Genomic DNA, 22,234 nt, shown 5'->3' on the forward strand with positions numbered 1-22,234 from the left:
AGTTTCTCTTATTTAATGTGGCTATAAAAGATGTTTTCCTTATTATTTCTTTATCTCTAAGAAGGACACCGGGGTTGGCGGGGTGGAACTAAGGGGAGGATAAAACCCAGACCAGGTTAGGCTTGTTTTTTTTTTTAACTTTTTTTTAAAACTTTTTTTTTTTTTTTTTTTGGCCAAGGGGTCACACAGAAGGGAAGGCAAGGAGGAAAACCACAATCCTTGGTTCAGATTGAGTTATACAGGAAAATACATATTCCTGATCAGTCCCCATGCCCAAAACCAAAAACAAACAGAAAACCCACTGGGAAGTATGCACAGACTCTACTATGTTATACCAGCTACCGGCCTTTCATGTTGAACCATTCCCAGCGATGGACACTAGTCTTGGCTTATAGGCTGTTCGCAGAACCCACTTCACAAAAATCCTCTTCACCCAGAAGCCTCTTAGTTTCCTTTTGGTAGGTTATAAAAACAGAACATCTGTCATTAACAGGAGAGTGTTAAATACTTTTAACCACTGACAAGGCTTCAGGAAGTTTCACAGTTTCGTTATGCTCTATTTTATTACTATCATATTTACATTTTTATTTTTTACTTTTTATTTTTTTGCTGAATTGCTGATTTTCCTTTTTCAATAGAATTTAATTCTGGAGTGTGAGCAGGAACCAGTTAACTACATTCATTGTCCAACCCCCACTGGTTTGAAAGAAGACTCCAAATTCTTGGCATATGAATCAGCTGTTCGGTAGCTCCACCTTATCCCTGCAGTGAAGCAGCAGAACCGCAGTGGCGGCATGCTCAGGGTTCACGCTGTGGGTGGTGAGGCCTTTCGCTGGAGGAGATACTGGTGGATGCTCTCGGCATCACGCTTTAGCCAAGCAGCATTCAGCAGGATATTTTCACAACACTGCTGGATGGTACGCTCAGCTGAAGGAGCTGGGTGACTCTCGAAGAAAGCCTGGTATAAAACAACCCAGAATGTAACATCATTACAAGCATTAGTAAGAAATTAGTAGTATCGAAGGTCAGGAAAAATACACACTAATCTGTAAAGGATTCACAAGCTTCATTCATGAACATTAAGACCGTCACCTCCAGGCCAAAAAAAAAACAAAACAACTCACTCCCTGGACCTGCATACAGGAATTCTCCCCCAAATAGTATATGCTTAAAACCCAATCAAAAGCAGAGAGACAGAACCCATGACCTTTATTTTAGGTGTCCTCTCTACAAGTTAATCTCTACAAACAGTACCACCATTTCCATATGAGAAACCTGGGAATTATCCCTGACTCTTCTTCCGTCCCTAAATATATTCTTAACACAAGTCACTCAGCAAATATTTGTTAAATTAAAGATGACCAAAATCAAGCCCATGGATCTCTCTCATTAATTACTCCATCCTCTACAAATTACTACATCATTCTTGCTTGGACAGGCTGCCCAACACCATCTCCTCCTCGTTCTAAGACATTCTCCATACTCTAGCAGATTGAAATTTTTATAATGCAAATCAGAGCAGGTCACTCCATTGTTTATAAGACATTCAAGGATTTTCCATTCTTAGGAAAATTTTAATATGGCCTACAAAGCCCTTCATGGTCTGGTCCCTTACCAACCTCAGCTTTGCCTGGCCAGCAAAATCCATTATATGTATTTCTAGCTCAGAGTACTTATTGCCTTTACAATAAGGTAACTATTTTATGTATAATACAATACACAAATAAATTAAACGCAGGCAGAGATTAAGTCCTCTGCTGTTGTCTTAAGATCTGAAATCTTAAAATCTTACTTCTTAACAGTTCACAGAACGAACCAAACAGTGTTAAAGCTCTCAGAACTTCTAAATTCAACCCTTCCTCCCTGCTTTCAGGAAAAAGTTGAAAGTAACATTTTAAAAACACTTTTCAATTAAAGATGATGGAAGGTTTAAAGTTAAGATTTCCTCATTAGTGTAGATTTGTCCCCCACATGATGAACTTGATCAGCAATGACATCAACTGATTATCAAGCTTTGCAAGGCACAGGAGAGCCCTGCAGAGCTGCCTGGCCTCCCTGTGCACGCCAAAAGACTATGATGGTCACTAAAAAGAGAAAAAGAACAAGGACTCTGTTCCAGCTACTGAGTTGATGTAATAGTATCATTACCCACGTTACAGGGGAGGAAAAGGGGTCACAGGGGTTAAAAAACTTGCTCAAAGTCACAGCTAACAGGGTGGAGAGCATAAATTTACCAAGTTCCATAAATTTACCAGCTCCAAGTTCCATTCTTTCAACCTTGTTTCAATGGCCTCAAAGATTATTTCAATTATAAATTCTTCAGATATTAAAGATATAACCTAAGCTGTTTTTCCCCAAGCAAGACAAGGAGACATTATATGTACAACATTAATTACTCCAACAATCTATGATTACAATTTGGTTAGTTAGTGGTTTTACTTAGTGGGTTGAAAAGTAAGTAGTAATTTCCTTACCTTAACTTCTCCAGCCATTTTATCAACTGCAAATCCCTCAACTGATAGCTGAAAAAATAAAGGTTTAATTAGCTAAGAGCAACTAAAAGTGGCTAAGAACATCCATTTACCATAAAATAAATACAGTAACAAAATTTTAAAGTTCTATTTTCTCTCAACTTCATATTATTCCACAGGATGCAGGATTGGTACTGGTGAATTCTTTTTTTTTTTTTTAAGATTTTTATTTATTTATGCATATAAGAACTGGGATGTAGACCAAAGGTGCCGGGGGTGACAGGATTCACAAGAGACAGTGGGGAGCAGAATAGGTGAATGTACTGAAATACACTGCTGAGGGGAGCAGCGGGCAAGGCAGGCGAGAGGTCTGCTGTGCCATGTGGGTTAACTCCTGGCCTGGGATCGAACTCAAGCGCAGTGGCTGGTGGACTTTAACCCCTGCGCCACCAGGGAGGCCCCTGGTGAACTCATTTAATAAAATTAATAAATATTTAAGAAAACTTCTATTACGATCTAATATCTATGAGTACAGTGAATCATGGATGTCTTTCAATATCATTCACGACAATAAGCTCCTTGAAATAAAATCTTCACATACCTTTATTAGTCTGGATATTAAGAATCCTCCCTGGTATCGATTATAAAGTTCTTCCCAATTGTCCTTTATAAATTTCCAAGCAGCCTTCCTTCCGTGCTTACTGCCTCCAGCCACTCCACCAATTACTGATACAGTGTCCTGTGGACGTACCTCTTCCTAAAAGGAGAAAAACAACTAAAAGTCTACTGTATCTAAAACAACTTCAGGTGCCAGAAAGGCCAATGTTTTCAAGGTACCCAAGTAATCATACTGAAGACATTCATTGTGTTTTATAAGTAACTGGCCAGAAAACTCTAGCAAAGAGGAGACTTTTTAACTTAAAGATAAGCCAATCTCAGAATGAGGTATTGAGAGACACTACAAACATGCTATTCAACAAGAGATTTGCTCAGACTTCTACAGGGTCAAGAAAGTAGGCACAGGAATCAATCAGCTTTCCAGTTTATTTCCTCTACCACTAGATGGTGATACAGAAGTTGGTTTAAAAAAAATCACTCTAGTTTTCCCCTAGGGAAGCCTCAGCTTAGGTTTAAGGTTAATCAAGAGGATACTCAATCAAACACTTGCCACAGACCAGCTGGAAACAGTTCCTTATAAAAGTAGTTTTCATTGTAACTTACTGAAAGTGCAAATGTGAGGACTTTTTGAATCAATTCAGGTGAAAGAGTAGCCCCAAGGACTCTTTCAATTCGGTTTTTCTCTTCCTGCATATCTGCTTGTTTGTGAAGCTATAGTGAAAAAAATAATGATAGAGACAGTTAACTCTCCCATGGAAGTCATGTGCTTCTCTCCCAATAAGAAACTTTTGTTCTACATTTTCAATGGCAAAGAATGCAGGGTATGAAATTAGCAAGAAAGAATACGTATCAAGATATCTGGGCACTAAATTTGTCACTAGATGTTGAGTGTTCACTATATGAACTATGTAAGCTCTGAGCAGTTTAACACCAGGATCCTAGGGCCAAGTTTACATCATTCATGTTTAATACTCTGTTAGATGAACAAACTAGTCAATGATACCACTGAGGAGCGATTTAATTTATAGTAGTAAAAAATATATATAAGATGTAATATTCAAAGTAACATCCTAGGAATATTTAATAACACACATGCTCTTAATATATGAAGTGGGAGAAGTAGAGAAAGCAAAATGATTCTACATTTTAAAACATTTAATTTGAAGGGAGGGAAAACCTAAAACATCAAAATGTTAGCATTAATTAATGATGGCTTCTTATCAGTTGGGATTACGCATCATCACATTTTCCTAACTGCAAAAACAGCACATGCTGAATGCAGAATAGTAGGTAGGGAAGCAAAAAAAAAAAATTAAATTATTGGGCCTCCCCGGTGGCGCAGCGGTTGAGCGCTGGGTTGTGAAGCTGCCCGCAGCCTCTGCAGCGCCGGTTCGATCCCCAGCTGCTCCCCGGCCACCAGAGGAGGGTCCCACATGGCGCGCAGACTTCTCCTGCCGCCCGCTGCTCCCCTCAGCAGTGTACTTCGGTCCTTCTGCCTGCTCTGCTCCCCGCTCTGGCTCTGGTGAATTCTCTCACCCTCCCGCGCTTCTGACTGTACCCAGTGCATGTATAAACAAAAAACAAACAAACAAATAAATAAATAAAAAAAACATGCCTCTTAAATAAATAAAAATAAATCTTTAAAAAAAAATTAAATTATTACTATAATTACATCACCCAATCAGAAATAAGATCATACTATACATGCTACTTTTATAACCCATTTATTTAAATTTTTCAAGGTAAATTTTTCTGTCTTCTTTGTACTTTTATAGTCACTAAATCTTGCATAGTAGAGAAACAAAATCTTTTATCATAACCAGAAAGAAATATTACCATATATTTTTTAACAATCAGAACTATGAAATGTATATGAGATACCTCTCCACGACAACTTAATTTACAGACTGTCTTGACCATTTTCCCCCTGAAGATTTAACACTGACCAGCATGTGGAGACCCCACCACAGCTCCCAGTTTCCTGTTCCTTTCCTCTGGACTCTTTTGAGCAGCAGTGTGGCAAAACAGGAAGTCGGGAGACCTGGGTTCTAGTCCCAGTTTTGCCTCTAACTAGCTGTGTGATCTTGACTCAGTCCTTAACCTCTCCGGGTCTCAGTTTCCCGTAAAAGGAGGGGGGTGGACAAATGATTTCTAAGGTCCTTTTCAGCTCCAAGACTCCAGGTCTGAAGTGAACTCTGGCTTTCAGGAAGCATTTTTGCTTCATCCTCCCCTCCTCAACCCAGAAGAACCTGTTAAACTAGAATCCACTAGATGGCACCATAATACTGTATTTCAAATACACTTTGAAGTAAAGTTATTTTTTATTCAGTCTCATTATTCCTAAATTACCAAAAGAAAACACTTCTCATCTTTCAGGAATGGTTTCCTGAAAAGCCCTGAATCTGCCTTCATTAGAGTTCTTTACATAGTAGAGCTGAATTATTGTCAATAATTAAAGTTCCCTTGTGTTAAATAGATGCAAACATTAGTAAATATACATACTAGAATAAATTCTTCTTTTCATTAAGATTTTATTTTTTTAAAAAAGATTAATTTATTCATTTATTTATATAAGCACTGGGTACAGTCAGAAGCATGGGAGGGTGACAGAATTCACCAGAGCCGGGAACAGAATAGGCAGAGTGACGAAATACACTGCTGAGGGGAGCAGCAGGTGCGGCAGAAGTCTGTGCGCCATGTGGGACCCTTGCTGGCGGCCAAGGATTGAACAGGCACTGCAGAGGCTGCAGGCAGCTATGCAGCCCATCACTCAACCGCTGCACCACCAGGGGAGGCCCAAGATTATTTATTGATTTATTGATTTATACAAGCACTGGGTACACTCAGAAGTGCAGGAGGGTGAGAGAATTCCCCAGAGCCAGAGCGGGGAACAGAACAAGCAGACTGACGAAGTACACTGCTGAGGGGAGCAGCGGGCGCTGCAGGAGAGGTCTATCACGCCATGTGGGACCCTCGCCGGTGGTCGGGGATTGAACCGGTGCTACAGAGGCTGCGGGCAGCTTCACAGCCCAGTGCTCAACCGCTGCGCCACCAGGGGAGGCCCAATTTTATTTATTTTTGTGTAGAAGAGCTGGGGTGTACCACAGAGGTGCCAGGGTGAGGGAGCAGCAAGAGGATTCATCAGAGACAGAGTAGGGAGCAGAGCAGATGGATTTACTGAAATACCCTGCTAAGGGGAACAGCAGTCGAAACTGGAGAGGTCCAGCTCCCTGACCAGGGACTGAATTCAGGCCTTTGCAGTCCCCTGAAATGTAGGCCAGTTGTGGTGATAGCACTGAGATTTAACCCCTAGGCCACCAGGGAGGCTCTAGAATAAATTCTTAAAAGCATGCCATGAGGTGAAAATGTCGAGGTATATTATGAAATTTTAAGAAGCCCTATTCTGTCTCCTATCTTTACAGAAATAAAAAAAATACAAAATATCTCATTAAATATGTAAAGAAATACATGATTTATAGTGCACAGGTTTACAGGATATTAAGAATGAAAAGGTGCATATGATGGAAAAATTTTAATAGCCTGAGACTTGTGATGTCTCCAAAGGAACTGCTGATGCACATGTGGCACAGTGTGCCCACTGCTGGTCTTCAGGCAGGAAATGACGCATTTCTGTATTCTGTACTCTAAATTTCTTTATTTGTCTAAGCCCCTGCCCCTCCCAAAGCCGAGGCCAAGGCAAAAGCTTTGAAGGCCAAGAAAGCAGTGCTGAAAGGCGTCCACAGCCATAAGAAAAAGAAGGTCCGCACTTCACCCACTTTTCGGAGGCCCAAGACATTGCAACTCCGAAGGCAACCCAAATATCCATGGAAGAGCGCTCCCAGGAGAAACAAGCTTGACCACTATGCCATCATCAAGTTCCCTCTTACCACTGAGTCAGCCATGAAGAAAACAGAAGACAACAACACACTTGTGTTCATTGTGGATGTCAAGGCCAACAAGCACCAGATCAAACAGGCTGTGAAGAAGCTCTATGACATTGATGTGGCAAAGGTCAATACCCTGATCAGACCTGATGGAGAAAAGAAGGCCTATGTTCGACTGACTCCTCCTGACTATGATGCTTTGGATGTTGCCAACAAAATTGGGATCATCTAAACTGACTCCAGCTGGCTAATTCTCAATACAATTTTTCACCTTAAAAAAAAAAAAAAAAGAATGAAAAGGGCTGTATGTATTTTAGTTGAAAGGTTAAAACCAAAGTATAACTTTTATATTAAATAGGAAGACCTTGTACAAGATGGGTAAACAAAACATTTTGAGATACAGCTTCTTAAGTGAAGTTTACATTTTTCAAAATACGCTAATTAGTATAATCATATATACTACTCATTTAAATAGATTTATTTAAGACTAGATTAAATAGATTTATTTAATACTAAAACCTGAATCTGCAACTCTGATCCGCTTGAGATCAGAGAAGTGTTCTTCAACCATTAAAGGTGTTAGTAAGCATATTCCCATCCTTTTCACTCCCCTACCCCTCCCAGTGTGGATCTTTTTTTTTTTTTTTTAAAGATTTATTTTTATTTATTTATACAAGCACTGGGTACAGTCAGAAGCGCAGGAGGGTGAGAAAATTCACCAGAGCCAGAGTGGGGAGCAGAGTAGGCAGAAGGACCGAAGTACACTGCTGAAGGGAGCAGTGGGCGGCAGGAGAGGTCTGCGCGCCATGTGGGACCCTCCTCTGGTGGCCAGGGAGCAGCCGGGGATCGAACCAGCGCTGCAGAGGCTGCGGGCACCTTCGCAACCCAGCACTCAACCACTGCACCACCGGGGAGGCCCCCAGTGTGGATCTTTTAATGCAAGGACTTTTATAAGTGTGACAGGTGATCTGGCTATTCAGATACATTTTATTTGATAGTAAGAGGTAGATTCAGCTCCTTTCACCTTCAAAGCAATCAGCATGGTCAAGTTAATTTTCAAGACTGATAACTGCATGGACAGGAATGGGAGATGGCAGCTCCAGGCTTAGGACTTTCAAATACATCACTGCCATTATAGGACATGGAAAGTTTTACCTATCTACTTCTAAGTGAGAGTTTAATTATATATTAAACACTCTGGGAAAACTACAGAGGCTACACAGGCAGGTGAATTAATTTCTTGTTCATTCATAGGGGATACTAGAATAGCTCAAATAGCTGAGACATCTGATCATCTATCCCTTTCCTAAGCACACAACCTTTTAAACAAGGTTTAAAGTCTTGTTTAATGGTTCTAAAAGTCCTTTCAAAACACATAGTAACTCAAGGAAGTTTACATTGAAGAGGACATTTTTAAGAACTTGACTTGTTAAATCAAAAAGAGTATTTCCATGTTAGGATGTAAGGTACACAAATCTGTGAGTAATTAAAAGAAGTAAAAAAATGACTTGGCATTGTATTGTTGGTATGACATGAACAAACATCTTCCTGCTATCGTTGATTACTACTGCATGTCTACAGTATGCTTGTTTACATATATTTCTTTTGCCAGGACCTTTTTTAACCACTCAAAGCTCACACTCTGTGTCAATCCAAGTTCAAAAGCAGGACATGGGAGCCCCTGCCAAATATCCTCACCTTTAGCATAATGTCTAAGGTAGTGCCATCACCATGCTTCAAAACAGTCAGATAGACCTACAAGAACCAAAAAGAAGGCATCTGATTAAATGTATTATGTTCCAAATTTCTAATGTAAAGGAAAGACAATGCAAGTCACAAAAAACAAAAAACAACTACATGTGGAAGCTACATATATACTGTGGCAAGCAGATAAGAGTCCACATGAACAACCAAAAAGGTAGGTGGCATGCACTGACAGTAACTAACGGCAGAGCACACCAGCTCTCTCAGGGGGGATGTGCACTGATAATCACCTTTCAGCACCATAGTGTGGATTAAGCATTTTTAAACAAATGAAAAGCTGGCTACCACCCACTTACACAACATACATTAATTAAAAAGAGTCAGAAATAATTTGTTGGTCAATACTTAGGTCATTTTTGGTTACTATTAAATAAATTCCACGCTACATAGAATGACATAGTGACCAAGAAATCAAGGTAATTTGCTATAAAAACTTACAGGACTCCTCAGATCAGCAGAGAGAATCTGTTTCCCTTCCACGTGATCCTTAAACCGACGACGGGCTTCTTCTAATGTCGTCTTATGTCCTGCTTTTCCCAGTTTTCCCAGAACCAAGCCCCTCAGGAGTGCATCTAGGTGACCTGATTGAGAAGTAAAAGAAACACAGAACTACTTAAAAGTCTGTCTTCACAAATATGGCACCTGGATATATTATAATTGTGCTATACCACGTCTACAATCTTGAACAAACACAATTTACCTTAGTGCTTGAGAGAAACATTTAAGTTTATTAAATTGTAAAAGTAAAGTGAAGTGCTAAACTGACTAGGCAAACAAATAAATTTGCTGTCTACAGTCACAAATGCCAACTACCTGAATTTACTAAATATTCAGTCAGTCTAGGTAATTACAGCTCTAAGGATTGTGTGAAAGAAAGGGGCTCAGATCATGCAAGTTTTGACCCAAAGTTCAGAGAAAGACCACTTACAGAACTAGCATGCTGTGTATAATAAGTTGAAATCTTAAATTTTTAAAATCAAAATCTGATGGATCCATTCCTCCAAAGATATGCAAATGGCCAATAAGCACATAAAAAGATGTTCAACATCATTGATCATTAGGGAAATGCAAATTAAAACCACAGGAGATCCCACTTCATACCCACTAGGATGGCTGGAATCAAAAAGACAGACAATAACAAGTGTTGGCAAAGATGTGGAGAAATTAGAACCCTTATACATTGTTGGTGGGAGTGTAAAATGGTATGGACACTTGGAAAAGTCTGGCAATTTCTCAAAGATTAAACAGAGTTACCCTATGACCAGGCAATTCTACCCTTGGTAGACACAAGAGAAATGAAAGCATGCATTCATACAAAGACCTGCATACAAGTAAATATTCATAGCATAGCAAAACATATACCTACAAAAGGTGGAAATAATCCAAACATTCATCAAGTGATAGACACACAAAATGTTGTATACCCATATAATGGGATATTATCTGGCTACAAAAAGGAATGAAGTATTAACACATGTTGTAACATGAATAAGCCTTAAAAACATTATCCTAACTGAAAAAAGCCAGACATAAAAGGCCACATAGGGTATAATTCCATTTACATGGAATGTCCAGAAAAGGCAAATCCACGAGACAGAAAGCAGTTTAGTGGTTTCCCAGGAATGGTGCTGCCCTGGAGCGGGCAGTGACTACAAATGGGTGTGGAGTTTCCTCTGAGAGTAAAGAAACTGTTCTGGAATTAGTCGGGTTATGACAGCTATGCAACCTCATGACTGTACTGAAAAAAAAAAAAAAGAAAAAAAAAAAGAAAAAAAAAAAAAGACTACACTATATACTTTACAAAGGTAAATTTTATGGTATACTGTTATCTCAAAAAAAAAAAAAATTAATGCCAGTACACAAATTTAATGGATTGCAACAGTAAAATGGACAAATAATTGTGGCATATTCATAAATGAAACACTACCCAGCAATAAAAAGGAACAACCTGGTTGTAGCTTAAGAACTGAATGAGAGAAGTCAGGGAGAAGAACAAAATGTCTATTATGATTCCATTTATACAAAGTTCTAGGAGAGACAATAATAATCTAGGGTACAAGAATTCAGAATTATGTCTGCCTGTGGGGCCGGGGGCTGGGAGTTGGGGGGGGGACACTTGAAAGGCAGGACTGACACTAGAAGGGCCTGAAGCAACCTTCTGCAGTGATAGGGATGTAGCATTTATCAAGTCACTGGATCATTAACACTCAAACTGTGTTTTGCTCTACTTAAACCATAACTCATTAAAAAACAAGTTTTAAAAAATACAGATTAGCAGATAAAATTAGGTTCTTATAAGAACTACCAATTTTTGGCACTGACTTGCTATGTGATGCAAGGCAATGTTTTATTTTGCTGTGTTTGACTCTTCATCTATAAAGTTAGGGAACTAAAGACATTCTCCCTGTTTTGAGCCCCAAAAGGTTCACATTATAATCATCAAGAAAGAAAAGCACAGAGCCTCCCTGGTGGTGCAGGGGTTAAGTCACAGCGCTATCAAACTATTGCCAGTCATAGAGCTATTGAGGCATGAGTCCAATCCCCGGCCAGAGAGCTGACCCACATGGTGCAGCAGACCTCTCCTATCTTGCCTGCTGTTCCCCCCCAGCAGTCTATTTCTGCTCCCCACTCTGTCTCTGGTGAATCCTCTCACTCCCCCCAACCCTGCCTCACTGCACTTCTGGCCTACACCTTTCTTGTATGCATAAATAAATGAACTAAATCTTAAGAAAGAAAGAAAAGTACATCTACCAACTTCTCTGCATCTGTCTCCATATACTTACTTCCTCCTCCCAGTCTTGTTGCTATGGGTCTGTGTTCCTGTCTAAAACCAGCTCCTCCATTTGTGTCCTGGATCCAGACCCCTCCCCACTATTCAGTCATTACTACTCCAATAATTACCCCTCTCTTTCACATAATGAACTTTTCTATTACTACTACATCATTCTCATCAGCACAGAAACATGTTACAAAATATTCCACCTTAGACAATATTGTCCCCTAACCCCCAACCCTACATCTCTCTCCAGTCTATCCCTTTAACGCCGATCCTCTTCAGTAAAATTTCTTTAAAAAGTTGTCTATCTAGGGCCTCCCTGGTGGCGCAGTGGTTGAGCGCTGGGTTGCGAAGCTGCCCGCTGCCTCTGCAGTGCCGGTTCGATCCCCGGCTGCTCCCTGGCCACCGGAGGAGGGTCCCGCATGGCGCGCAGACCTCTCCTGCCGCCCGCTGCTCCCCTCAGCAGTGTACTTCCGTCCTTCTGCCTGCTCTGCTCCCCGCTCTGGCTCTGGTGAATTCTCTCACCCTCCCGCGCTTCTGACTGTACCCAGTGCTTGTATAAATCAATCAATCAATCTTGTATAAATAAATAAATAAATCAAAAAAAATATTAAAAAAAAAAAGTTGTCTATCTAAAAACAAACAAACAAAAAAACCAAAATTAGTTGCCCACCTGTGCTGTTTCCTTTTTCTCTCTTCCTGTTCTGAAGATGTTTGCCACCACTCCTCAAACTCCAGCTGCTGCTAGCCTGTCCTGGAGCAGCAGTCATCAGAGCTCAGTACACCCCCTTCCTCGTGACTCTCCTACCTCACTGCCAGTCAGTTTTCCTTCCTGGCTCCTTTTCTATCCAATTTCTCGATTCTGGTCCACCTTAGTGCCAGTGCTCAGACTGTTTTTCCACCTACACTCAAGCCTAAACAACCTTCAGTGTCAATGCTAAATGACACTGCACGCTAAATGTAACCTGGACTTTGGGGCATAATACTCTCCACTAGGATGTCTAAAAGGACCTCAGATTTAACATACCCTGGCGCCCTTTTGTACCCAAACCTGATTCTATGGCAATCTTTCCCATCCCTGCATACGGCAACTCCATTTTTCAGTTCTTCAAAACAAAATTTGAAGACTTCTTTTTCCCTCCACTGTGCAGTCAGTCCACCACCAAATAGTTTGATATAACTTCAAAACATACACCAAATTTATATCTACAAGTGCTGGTTGCAACTACCAGCGACTGTATTACAAGACAGCTTTCTAACTTGTGTCTCTGCTTCCTTTCTCACTTTTCACCTTCAGCCTGCTCTTCACACAGGATACATCAAGTCATGACCATTTGTTTAAACTCTCAGTTAAGTTCCCCATTATCACTAAACGTGAAAGTGAAAACTTTCATACTATAGCCCACAGGTCCTACAGGAGCTAACCTGCTTCCCACCCCTCTGTCCCTTACTGATTCTATCCTTCATGACCTTATTAGCCTCCTTGCTATTCCTTGAACACGCCAAGCATGTTGCTGGCTCAGGGCTTTATACGCTGTTCCTGTGTGGACTATTTTCACCCTATAGATGTCCTCAGCCCTCTCTTTCAGGTCTCTACTTATGCTCAAGGATCACCTCATCACTGTTTCCTTGACCATTTTCTACACACAGTTCCTACTACTCCTGCTCTTTAGCGCTTACCTAACTTTATTTTTCTTAATTTTACTTGCTGCCCCCTAGAGTATTAGACATTTGTTTGCTGTGTCTCCCACTATGAATGTAAGCCATGAAGAACAATCTTTTGTTCACTGTTATAGCACCAGCTCCTAGAATAGTGCCTGGCACTTACTAGGTGCATAAATATTTGTTGAATCAATTAAGAAAAGAGAGAGAGCTCTAGGTAATTATAGTTACTATTCTTGTTGCAAAAGACTCCCATATAAAGGCTGGTCAGGAGGAATACCACCTTTGATTATTAGTGGATAGTAGAAAATTATTCTATTTAAAGCACTCAAATCACCTTTTCCAACATTTAAATAACAGCATAGAAGTACATATATAATTACAGAAATACCCACAGAGAAGAGAACACAAATAAGAAGCAAATAACTTTCTTCATTCAGAAGACTGGCCTGAGCCTTGCAGCATTTTCACAGGTTGTCTGGAAGGTGCCTGGAATTTATGATACTAACACATTTTTTTAACCCAAAATTTCCTTTGGCTTTTCTCGACTACAAATGGGTCTTTAGAATTCTGTAAAGGCTATGTCCACCATTTGTTTTGTGTACAAAGCATATTTAGCAACATATCTACCACTGTTTTCATATTGATGATACATATTAACTACACCGGTAGGATTAAAAAAGTAAGTCTTAATTTCTGGCTAGCTGAATATAAAGCAACACCCAGAAGATACAAAGATGATGCTATTGATACTGCTAACAACTGCAGCTGAGTTAAAAAGGACCAATTTCTTAAGTGAGAAGGAGAAAGACATGTACCGGATGATCTAATTTGATTCCTTCTTGACCCTACATCTCTCTTTAGTCTAACCCTTTATCTCTGATCCTCTTCAAAGCAAATGGTTAAAACTAAACCCAAACAAATCCTAGAAATCTCACTGTAGAGGAGGAAGGTGGGGGGAGAAGGGGACAAATGGACTGTGGTGGAGGGTTACTGGTTCCTTGGTTGTGGGTATGGTGTGGTAACATACATTTGAAGAGGTGTGAACCTATACCCCTAAAACATGTACAGTGTTTAAACCAATGTTACCTCAATAAAATGATTAAAATTTTAAAAAAGGACCATTTCTAGTCAATTCTTTCCCCATTCAGTACATCTATTACCTTCTCCAGGTTTGGGGTCCCAGCCCAGTCTCTCCCCTATAGGTGAAAAGACATCTTTCACAAACTCCTGGATTTCCTCATAGAAGTCTGTGTGGGACAAGAGAGTTGAGAGAATCCCCAGGTTACAGCTCAGGTCGCTCCATACAGTATAATTGGGCTCATTCACAAAAGCCTCCATGACTTTTAGAACCTCTACAGTGCTAATGATTCCAGCTCGAGCCTGGGATAGGAAAAAACATAAATTAATCTAGTCTTCAAACAAAAATAAAACCAAAAAAAAATACAAGCATACATTTTTGGCCTTATCTATTGCTATTTAGTCATGTCTTTGGTTTAAAGAAAGTGAGACTATAAGCTGAGAACACTGTGAGAGTAACAGTGACATCATGACAACATTCCTCATGTACTATTTTGCTATTTATAAAAGAGCCACCTTAAAAAAGATATGCTTAAATGCTACCAATTTGGGAAGAACAACAAAAAATAAAAACAGAGAAAGAAAAAGTCAACTTCCTCTTTCTATTTGGTTTCTGAGGCCTTGGCATTGTTTTTCTTTGAAAATGTTCATACTATCAGAAAAGTTGCAAAAGTAGTTGGGGGTTTAGTTTTTGACAGGAGCTCTTTCAAAACTGGACCTGCAAACTGTGTCAACCAATTTCAACCTGTCTTTTACTCATTTCTAAGAGAATGCAAACCCGTAGGCACTACAAACTCAGACTCCTTTCAGAATTAACCAATAGAGTTAGGAAAAAGAACTTATGTTACAGCAGCCAACTGCACAAACACACAACTCTCCTGGGACAGGTTTCTCTCACCAATGAGATCAGCAGATGTGAGGTTTTGTGCATCAATGCTAATCTGTGTTTTATACAAAGGAGGAATCCAAAACCAGTTACTGCAGAGGGGAGGGAAAATTTCAAGTCCAATTTAAAGGAACACTAGGAAGAATCTGACAATTTTATCACAAAGACATCTGCAAACTGTCTATCCTATGTTGGAGTCATAGAGATAATACTAATAATTTTTGCCTTAAATTCTTTCTGGAATAAAGCCAAATATAACTCTAAAGCTAATGGACTATTAAATTTTAAGTGGAACAGAATGCTAAAAAATTCTAGAATTTGTGAACAAAGTACAACTAATATTTTTAAAATATATAAATCACTGAGTTCATTTAAAAAAAATCAGTAGGAAAATTTCCTTAAGGCGCCTATCTATTTCTATTAAAATGAAATTTTGCCTTACAAAGAATAGCTTTAAGTATAGTTACAAAAAGCTGGCTTAGGAGTAGTGAAATGGGATTTGTTTCTGGTAAATTATATTTACCAAACAGGTCAATCCTGTCCTGTTAATTAATAATTAGTCATTTTCTCTGGTCCCAAAGGTGTTTAACTTTCAGGAAGAACTGTGTTCTTCTAATTGTATTTCAGTAAGACATTCCAGGAAAATAAAATCCTTTGATCAACAAAATCTACCATAGTACTGGAGGAAGAGAGGCTCACCAAGGAGAAGAGGTCATTCTGTAATCCAAGTCGGTCCACAGGAGGCAGAGAAAGGTCACGAATGCCTGGTAATAAACTTTCTAGCATGGTCGAGCTATACTGGGTCCGATAAAACCCAACTGTTCCCAGGTTTAACTGAAAAAACATCCAATAGGTATTATTAAACTGTTCTGTTTATTTTTAAAACAATTTTTTTGTAGGTATGAATAGAGTTCTGGGTTTAGGTGAAAAACAATTAAGATCATAAATGGTAATCTAACACACAGATTATAATGAAAACACAACAGAAAGAAATTATCTGTTAAAGATGAATACAGAGGCAAAAGAAAACAGAAATTTAATATAGTGGGTGGGGGGCAGAATGAGGGACAATGCAAAGAATACGGGGGGAGGAAGGAGAAAGTAATGTGAAAAGCTTTTATTCTAATCTCAGTAGATTGCAGTGTGTCATCTTTGAGGAAGACTAAACCTTTGCAAACACTGTATTGAGCCAAGAGCCTCAACAGAATAACAAGTGCCAGGTACAGATTTTAGAGAATTACATGGTTTTATTTTATTTTTTAAAAAGATTTATCTATTTATTTATTTATTTATTTATTTATTTATTTATTTATTTATTTATATAAGCATTGGGTACAGTCAGAAGCGTGGGAGGGTGAACAAATTCACCAGAGCCAGAGCGGGGAACAGAATAGGCAGACAGATGTACACCTGCTGAGGGGGGCAGAGGGCAGCAGGAGAGGTCTGCGCGCCATGTGGGACCCTTGCCTGGTGGCCAGGGATCGAACTGGCACTGCAGAGGCTGTGGGCAGCTTCTCAACCCAGGGCTCAACTGCTGTGCCACCGGGGAGGCCCGAGAATTACATGGTTTTAAAAAAAATTTCAGGGCCTCCCCGGTGGCGCAGCGGTTGAGCGTTGGGTTGCGAAGCTGCCCGCGGCCTCTGCAGCGCCAGTTCGATCCCCGGCTGCTCCCCGGCCACCGGAGGAGGGTCCCACCTGGTGCACAGACCTCTCCTGCCGCCCGCTGCTCCCCTCAGCAGTGTACTTCGGTCCTTCTGCCTGCTCTGCTCCCCGCTCTGGCTCTGGTGAATTCTCTCACCCTCCCGCGCTTCTGACTGTACCCAGTAGTTGCATAAATAAATAAATAAATCTTAAAAAAAAAAAACAAAAAAAAAAAACACTAGCCACAACTTTAAAAAATAAATAAATAAATAAAAATAAAAAAAATTTCATATGATTTCTGGAGTGAGATAATCAGACTACCATTATTCTCTATATACTACTTACCAACAGTCAAAAATATTTTTGATAATAGAGAAAATATTTTAATAGCAAAATAATATACAAAGTAAATAAGGTACTACTCACATATCTACATTAAAAAAATAGCCACAATACAACTTTATTTTTTGGTTTCTTTTATCTTTTACTGTAGGATACACCTCTATTTACCTAATTATAACTTTTTCTCATCTATAAGAAAATTTTCATATTGCTATATAATTTTCCAGATTTTAATTTCAGGTGGTAACATAATATTCCACTGGGAATATTTTTAAAATATATCTAAAAAACTAAAACAGAGGGTGGAACAGCTCTTTTCAGAAAAGCACAAAAGCCGGAGACAATGTAAAACTACTATTAGGTAACTACTGGGAGAAAAGTTTGTAGTAGATGAGTTCATTTTGACAAGTACAAAGTACAGAATAATGAAAAATAATATTTATCAGCTGTTGTTTATGTGAAGTAGGTTTAAAACACCAGCCAAAGGAATTTCACAGGTCAGTGACACAAGCGGATTATTCTATGTCTGATCTCACTTGATTATAGTTGTACACACAACGATGACAACACATCACTGAAGTTAACATGTCATTACAATGACAGGGTGGTTTGAAGTTGCAAACATCATCTAGTTGCAAAACTAGACTACAAACATCTAGTTAATGTGACTTTACACACAGTCTATTTTTTCCCCTCTTTAACTCTATCCTTTATCTGTTTATCTACCACTCCTTTACCTAGCATAAGGGAAAACAGTTAGGCAATATCATTTGAAAATCTGCCTTACATTTCACACAATCGTTTTTTGTTTTGCAAGCCCTGGCCTAAACTAGAGGACACTAGAATCTAGAGTTAGCCATAAAATGCATGCAGAAAGTGAGAGGAATAAGTCAATTTAGGTAAAAATAGCCATGCCATTTCTGGACTCACCTTCACCCATTGGTCTGGTTTGACGTTTTTCAAAACCACATTCATCTCTGGCTTGTCCATTAGAACTTTCAGTTTGGCCTGGTTGGGATCTTCGCTAGTAGAAATGGTGATAGGAACCATCCACTGGGGACACTCTTCTCCTTTAATTCAAGAACAACAAATAGAAAACTTGAAAAAGGATTGCTCAGTGTAAGAGACGGAAGGTCAGGTAAGGTTGAATTACTACTCTTTATATTATCAGATGGATGACCTTGGGCGATTTAACTAATTCTAACTCCCTCATCTATTGATATAAAGTGGATATAATCCTCCTATAAGGTGGCTAAGAATATAAAATAAGGTTTAGTTTTAATACTTAACACAATGACCAGTACATAATAAATCTAAATAATAATTGGGTTTATATATTTATTTACTTATTATGCCTAAAGGAAAAAAATCTACTCACCCACATAATGCCTACCAAGTCTTATTCTAGGGATTAAGGTTAGAGATACCACTTCTTGGGTGTTCCTTTCTTTAGTCATTAGAATCTCCAATAACACACAGAGACAAAGAATTTTTTAAAATCTAGGACACTACAATCTAAAATCTGTGACACTACAAGTATACCAGGAATCCCCCCTTTATGATTCCTTAGATTTCATTTCTATTCTGTTGCTGTTTTCTTATTTTTACTTAATTCGATGAAAGATATTTTAAAATGGCTAATTATTTCCTATTAGTTGAAACACTACCTATATGGTATCCAAATTCACTCATCAACATCTGTTTATGGTTATTTGCTTACCAACATATGGTCCACTGGCACAGAACTTCCTCTGGGACAACCTCAGTAACCTGTCATCTTCTACCTAAAGCAGCAAAACAAAAGCCATAGTGGTAGTAACACTTTCTTTCTTGGTTTGGAGGGGGCAATATTTCTCTGACAAAATAGGAGATGAAACCAGTATAGTCAAGATGCCTCCTGATGCAGCGATGAAAAGTAGCAACATTGCATTAGGATGTGGGCTCAATACTCAGAATGCAAATTTTTAGAATGAATCACAGCATTAAAGGAGCACACATCATGTTTCAAAGGATGAGATTTGCAATAAGATGGGGGGGGGGGACTGTAAAAACTATTAAAAAAAAACAAACTAAGAAGTTAGAAGTAACAAAGACAAGCCCATATTTTAAAAAATACTTCATCAAGCAGTCATTTGCTTTATTTTATCATTAGTTAATATGCCCTAGAAAATTTTATTTATTTTTAAAAAAGATTTATGCATACAAGAACTGGGGCACGGGCCAGAGGTGTAAAGGGTGAGAGGATTCACCAGAGACAGAGTGGGGAACATAACAGGCAGACTGAATGAAATACACTGCTGAGGGGAGCAGCGGGCGAGTCAGGAGAGGTCTGCTGTGCCATATGGGTCTCCTCCCTGGCTGGGGATCAAACTCGTGCGGCAGTGGCTGCTGATAGCTTCCATAGGTTGTGTCCCAACCCCTTGAGCCACCAGGGAGGCCCCCCTAGAAAATTTTAAATAACACCTTTAAAAACTGGGCACAGGGCCACCCTGGTGGCGCAGCAGTTGAGCGCTGGGCTGCAAAGCTGCCTGCAGCCTCTGCAGCATCAGTTCAATCCCCGGCTGCTGGAGAGAGTCCCACATGGCACACAGACCTCTCCTGCTGCACGCTGCTCCCCTCAGCAGTGTATTTCGTCAGTCTGCTTGTTCTGTTCCCCGCTCTGGCTCTGGTGAATTCTCTCACCCTCTTGCGCTTCTGAGTGTACCCAGTGCTTATATAATAAGTATTTTTTTAAAAAAACAACAAAACAGAAACTGGGCACAAGGCCTCCCTGGTGGCCCCAGGGGTTAAGATACAACCTATGAAGCTATCCCCAGGCACTGCAGCACAGGTTTGATCCCCAGACAGGGAGTTACACATGGTGCAGCAGACCTCTCCTGACTCGCCCGCTGCTCCCCTCAGCAGAGTATTTCAGTCGATCTGCCTGTTCTGTTCCCCACTCTGTCTCTGGTGAATCCCCTCACCACCCCCCCACACCTCTGGCCTATACCCCCCAGTTTGTGTATGCATAAATAAATAAATCTTAAAAACTAAAAATTTGAGTGAGGAAGCAATGGCCACTTTGATGCCATAAACTACCAATGAACGTACACTATATTACTGCTAAGTTATATGTAATATAGATTTCCTTGAAAAAATTTAAAGGTAATTTCTAAATCAATTCAGAAATAGATGAAACAAAACCATTTAAAATTAGGGAATATAAGTGAGAAACAGATTGTGATCAAGAAATTATATGTTGCAGAGCTCTATATATTTTTTTAAAGATTTATTTATTTTTGCATACAAAAACTGGGGAGTAGGTCAGAGGTGCGGGAGGGAGGGGATGAGAGGATTCACCAGAGTGGGGAGTAGAACAGGTGGATCTACTGAAAGACATTGCTGAGGAGAGCAGCGGGCGAAACAGGAGAGGTCTGCTGCACCATGTGGGTTAGCTCCCTGGCCAGCCAGGGATTGAACTTGTGCTGCAGTGGCTGGTGACAGCTTGACAGCTTGATAATGCTGTGTCTTTGACCCCTGTGCCACTAGGGAGGCCCTGCCGAGTGCTATCTTTAAAAGGATTAAGTCATACACAGGCTTTGTAGTATAATGTAAAATAAAGGATGACTCTGGCTGTGTATGTGACAAAAAACAACAAAGAAAGTAATAAGGCCTTGAAAGCAGCTTGATGGGAAAGTTAACTGAATGCCAATAATAATGGAAGTGGAGTATTAGCAGCATCCTCTGTTCAAACTAATAAACTATCACACTCTTGAAAGCATGCTCTGTTTGAAGAAAAAATGTATGGTCTAATAGTCTGCTTTTTTTTTTTTTTAACTTTTTTTAACTTTTTTTTTTCTAAAGATTTTTATTTATTTATACAAGCACTGGGTACAGTCAGAAGCGCGGGAGGATGAGAGAATTCACCAGAGCCAGAGAGGGGAACAGAACAAGCAGACTGACAAAGTACACTGCTGACGGGAGCAGCGGGCGCTGTAGGAGAGGTCTGTGCGTCATGTGGGACCCTCGCCGGTGGCCGGGGATTAAACAGGTGCTGCAGAGGCTGTGGGCAGCTTCGCAGCCCAGCGCTCAACTGCTGCACCACCGGGGAGGCCCTAATAGTCTGCTTTATGTGAAATCACTAAATGGTTTAATAGTTTTAATGTATTGATAGTTTTAGAGGCAATGAAATCCCCAAACACAAAAAGGAACAATCACCTTTGTATGTTATTATTCTCTCTCTCTCTCTTTTTTAAAGATTTATTTATTTATTTAATACAAGAACCGGGGTACAGGCCAGATGCGCGGGAAGATGAGAGGATTCACCAGAGACAGAACAGGGAACAGAACAGGCAGAATGACGAACTACACTGCTGAGGGAAGCAGCGGGCGAGACAGGAGAGGTCTGCTGTGCCCTGTGGGACCCTGGCCGGCTGGCCGGGATGGAACCGGCGCTGCAGAGTCTGCGGACAGTGGCACTCAACCACTTGCGCCAACGGGGGAGGCCGTTATTATTCTTAAAACAGATGAAATCAAAACTATTTGTCAATCTACATAGAATACTTTTTTAAAGATTTTTTTTATGTACACAAAAAGATTTATGTATGTACACGAGAACTGGGCTGTATGCCAGAGGTGTGGGGGGTGAGAAGATTCACCAGAGACAGAGTAGGGAGGAGAACAGGCAGATGTACAGAAATGCATTGCTAGGGGAGCAGCAGGTACAACAGGACAGGTCTGCTGCGCCATGTGGGTTGGCTCTCCTTGGCTGGGGATGGGACTCAAGTCGCAGTGGCTAGAGATAACTTAAGAGTGCTGTGCCTTTAACCCCTGCGCCACTAGGGAGGCCCTCTACATAGAATATTAATGTCATGTTTGTTCAGTCATGTCCGATAATAGACTAGTCCAAAGTGGAGAAAGAAGACCAGAAAGAAACATCCTAGTCCAAGTGGTGCCTCACTGAACTTAGATATCTTTTCCCACCAGACAGGATCATTTGCAGTCCCTAAACTGCCTTTTCAAATGCTTGCAGCCAATCTAACTGCAACATCCTTCAACATGTATTTTTTATTATAAAATACATTCATGTGGCTTTGGCAGGGTAACTTACAAGCAATGAAATGTACTGTGT

General features: G+C 40.0%; 2 protein-coding genes across 3 annotated transcripts in view; one reads left to right on the top strand and one right to left on the bottom strand.

Annotated features, from left to right (window-relative positions):
• Positions 1-417: 417 nt before the first annotated feature.
• NPEPPS (aminopeptidase puromycin sensitive) overlaps positions 418-22,234 on the bottom strand; it is a gene marked incomplete at its 5' end in the record, with an annotated part of 79,986 nt that continues 58,169 nt past the window's right edge. For both annotated transcript variants that reach the window (XM_084237728.1, XM_084237727.1), the window contains 10 exons: positions 418-958; positions 2,475-2,522; positions 3,073-3,228; positions 3,693-3,800; positions 8,672-8,728; positions 9,176-9,318; positions 14,339-14,558; positions 15,841-15,975; positions 18,055-18,194; positions 18,845-18,908. In XM_084237728.1, the coding sequence (XP_084093854.1) occupies positions 806-958; positions 2,475-2,522; positions 3,073-3,228; positions 3,693-3,800; positions 8,672-8,728; positions 9,176-9,318; positions 14,339-14,558; positions 15,841-15,975; positions 18,055-18,194; positions 18,845-18,908 (1,224 nt within the window). In that variant the 3' untranslated portion in view covers positions 418-805. The remainder of the gene's footprint in view (positions 959-2,474; positions 2,523-3,072; positions 3,229-3,692; positions 3,801-8,671; positions 8,729-9,175; positions 9,319-14,338; positions 14,559-15,840; positions 15,976-18,054; positions 18,195-18,844; positions 18,909-22,234) is intronic.
• LOC311172716 (large ribosomal subunit protein uL23-like) lies at positions 3,904-7,205 on the top strand (the record flags this gene model as incomplete). Its single annotated transcript, XM_084236246.1, has 2 exons — positions 3,904-3,910; positions 6,757-7,205. The coding sequence occupies 2 exons, from the start codon at positions 3,904-3,906 to the stop codon at positions 7,203-7,205; spliced, it is 456 nt and encodes a 151-aa protein (XP_084092372.1).

Source organism: Talpa europaea (genome assembly GCF_964194135.1).
Source record: "Talpa europaea genome assembly, chromosome: 7".
In the NCBI taxonomy this organism is placed as follows: domain Eukaryota; kingdom Metazoa; phylum Chordata; class Mammalia; order Eulipotyphla; family Talpidae; genus Talpa; species Talpa europaea.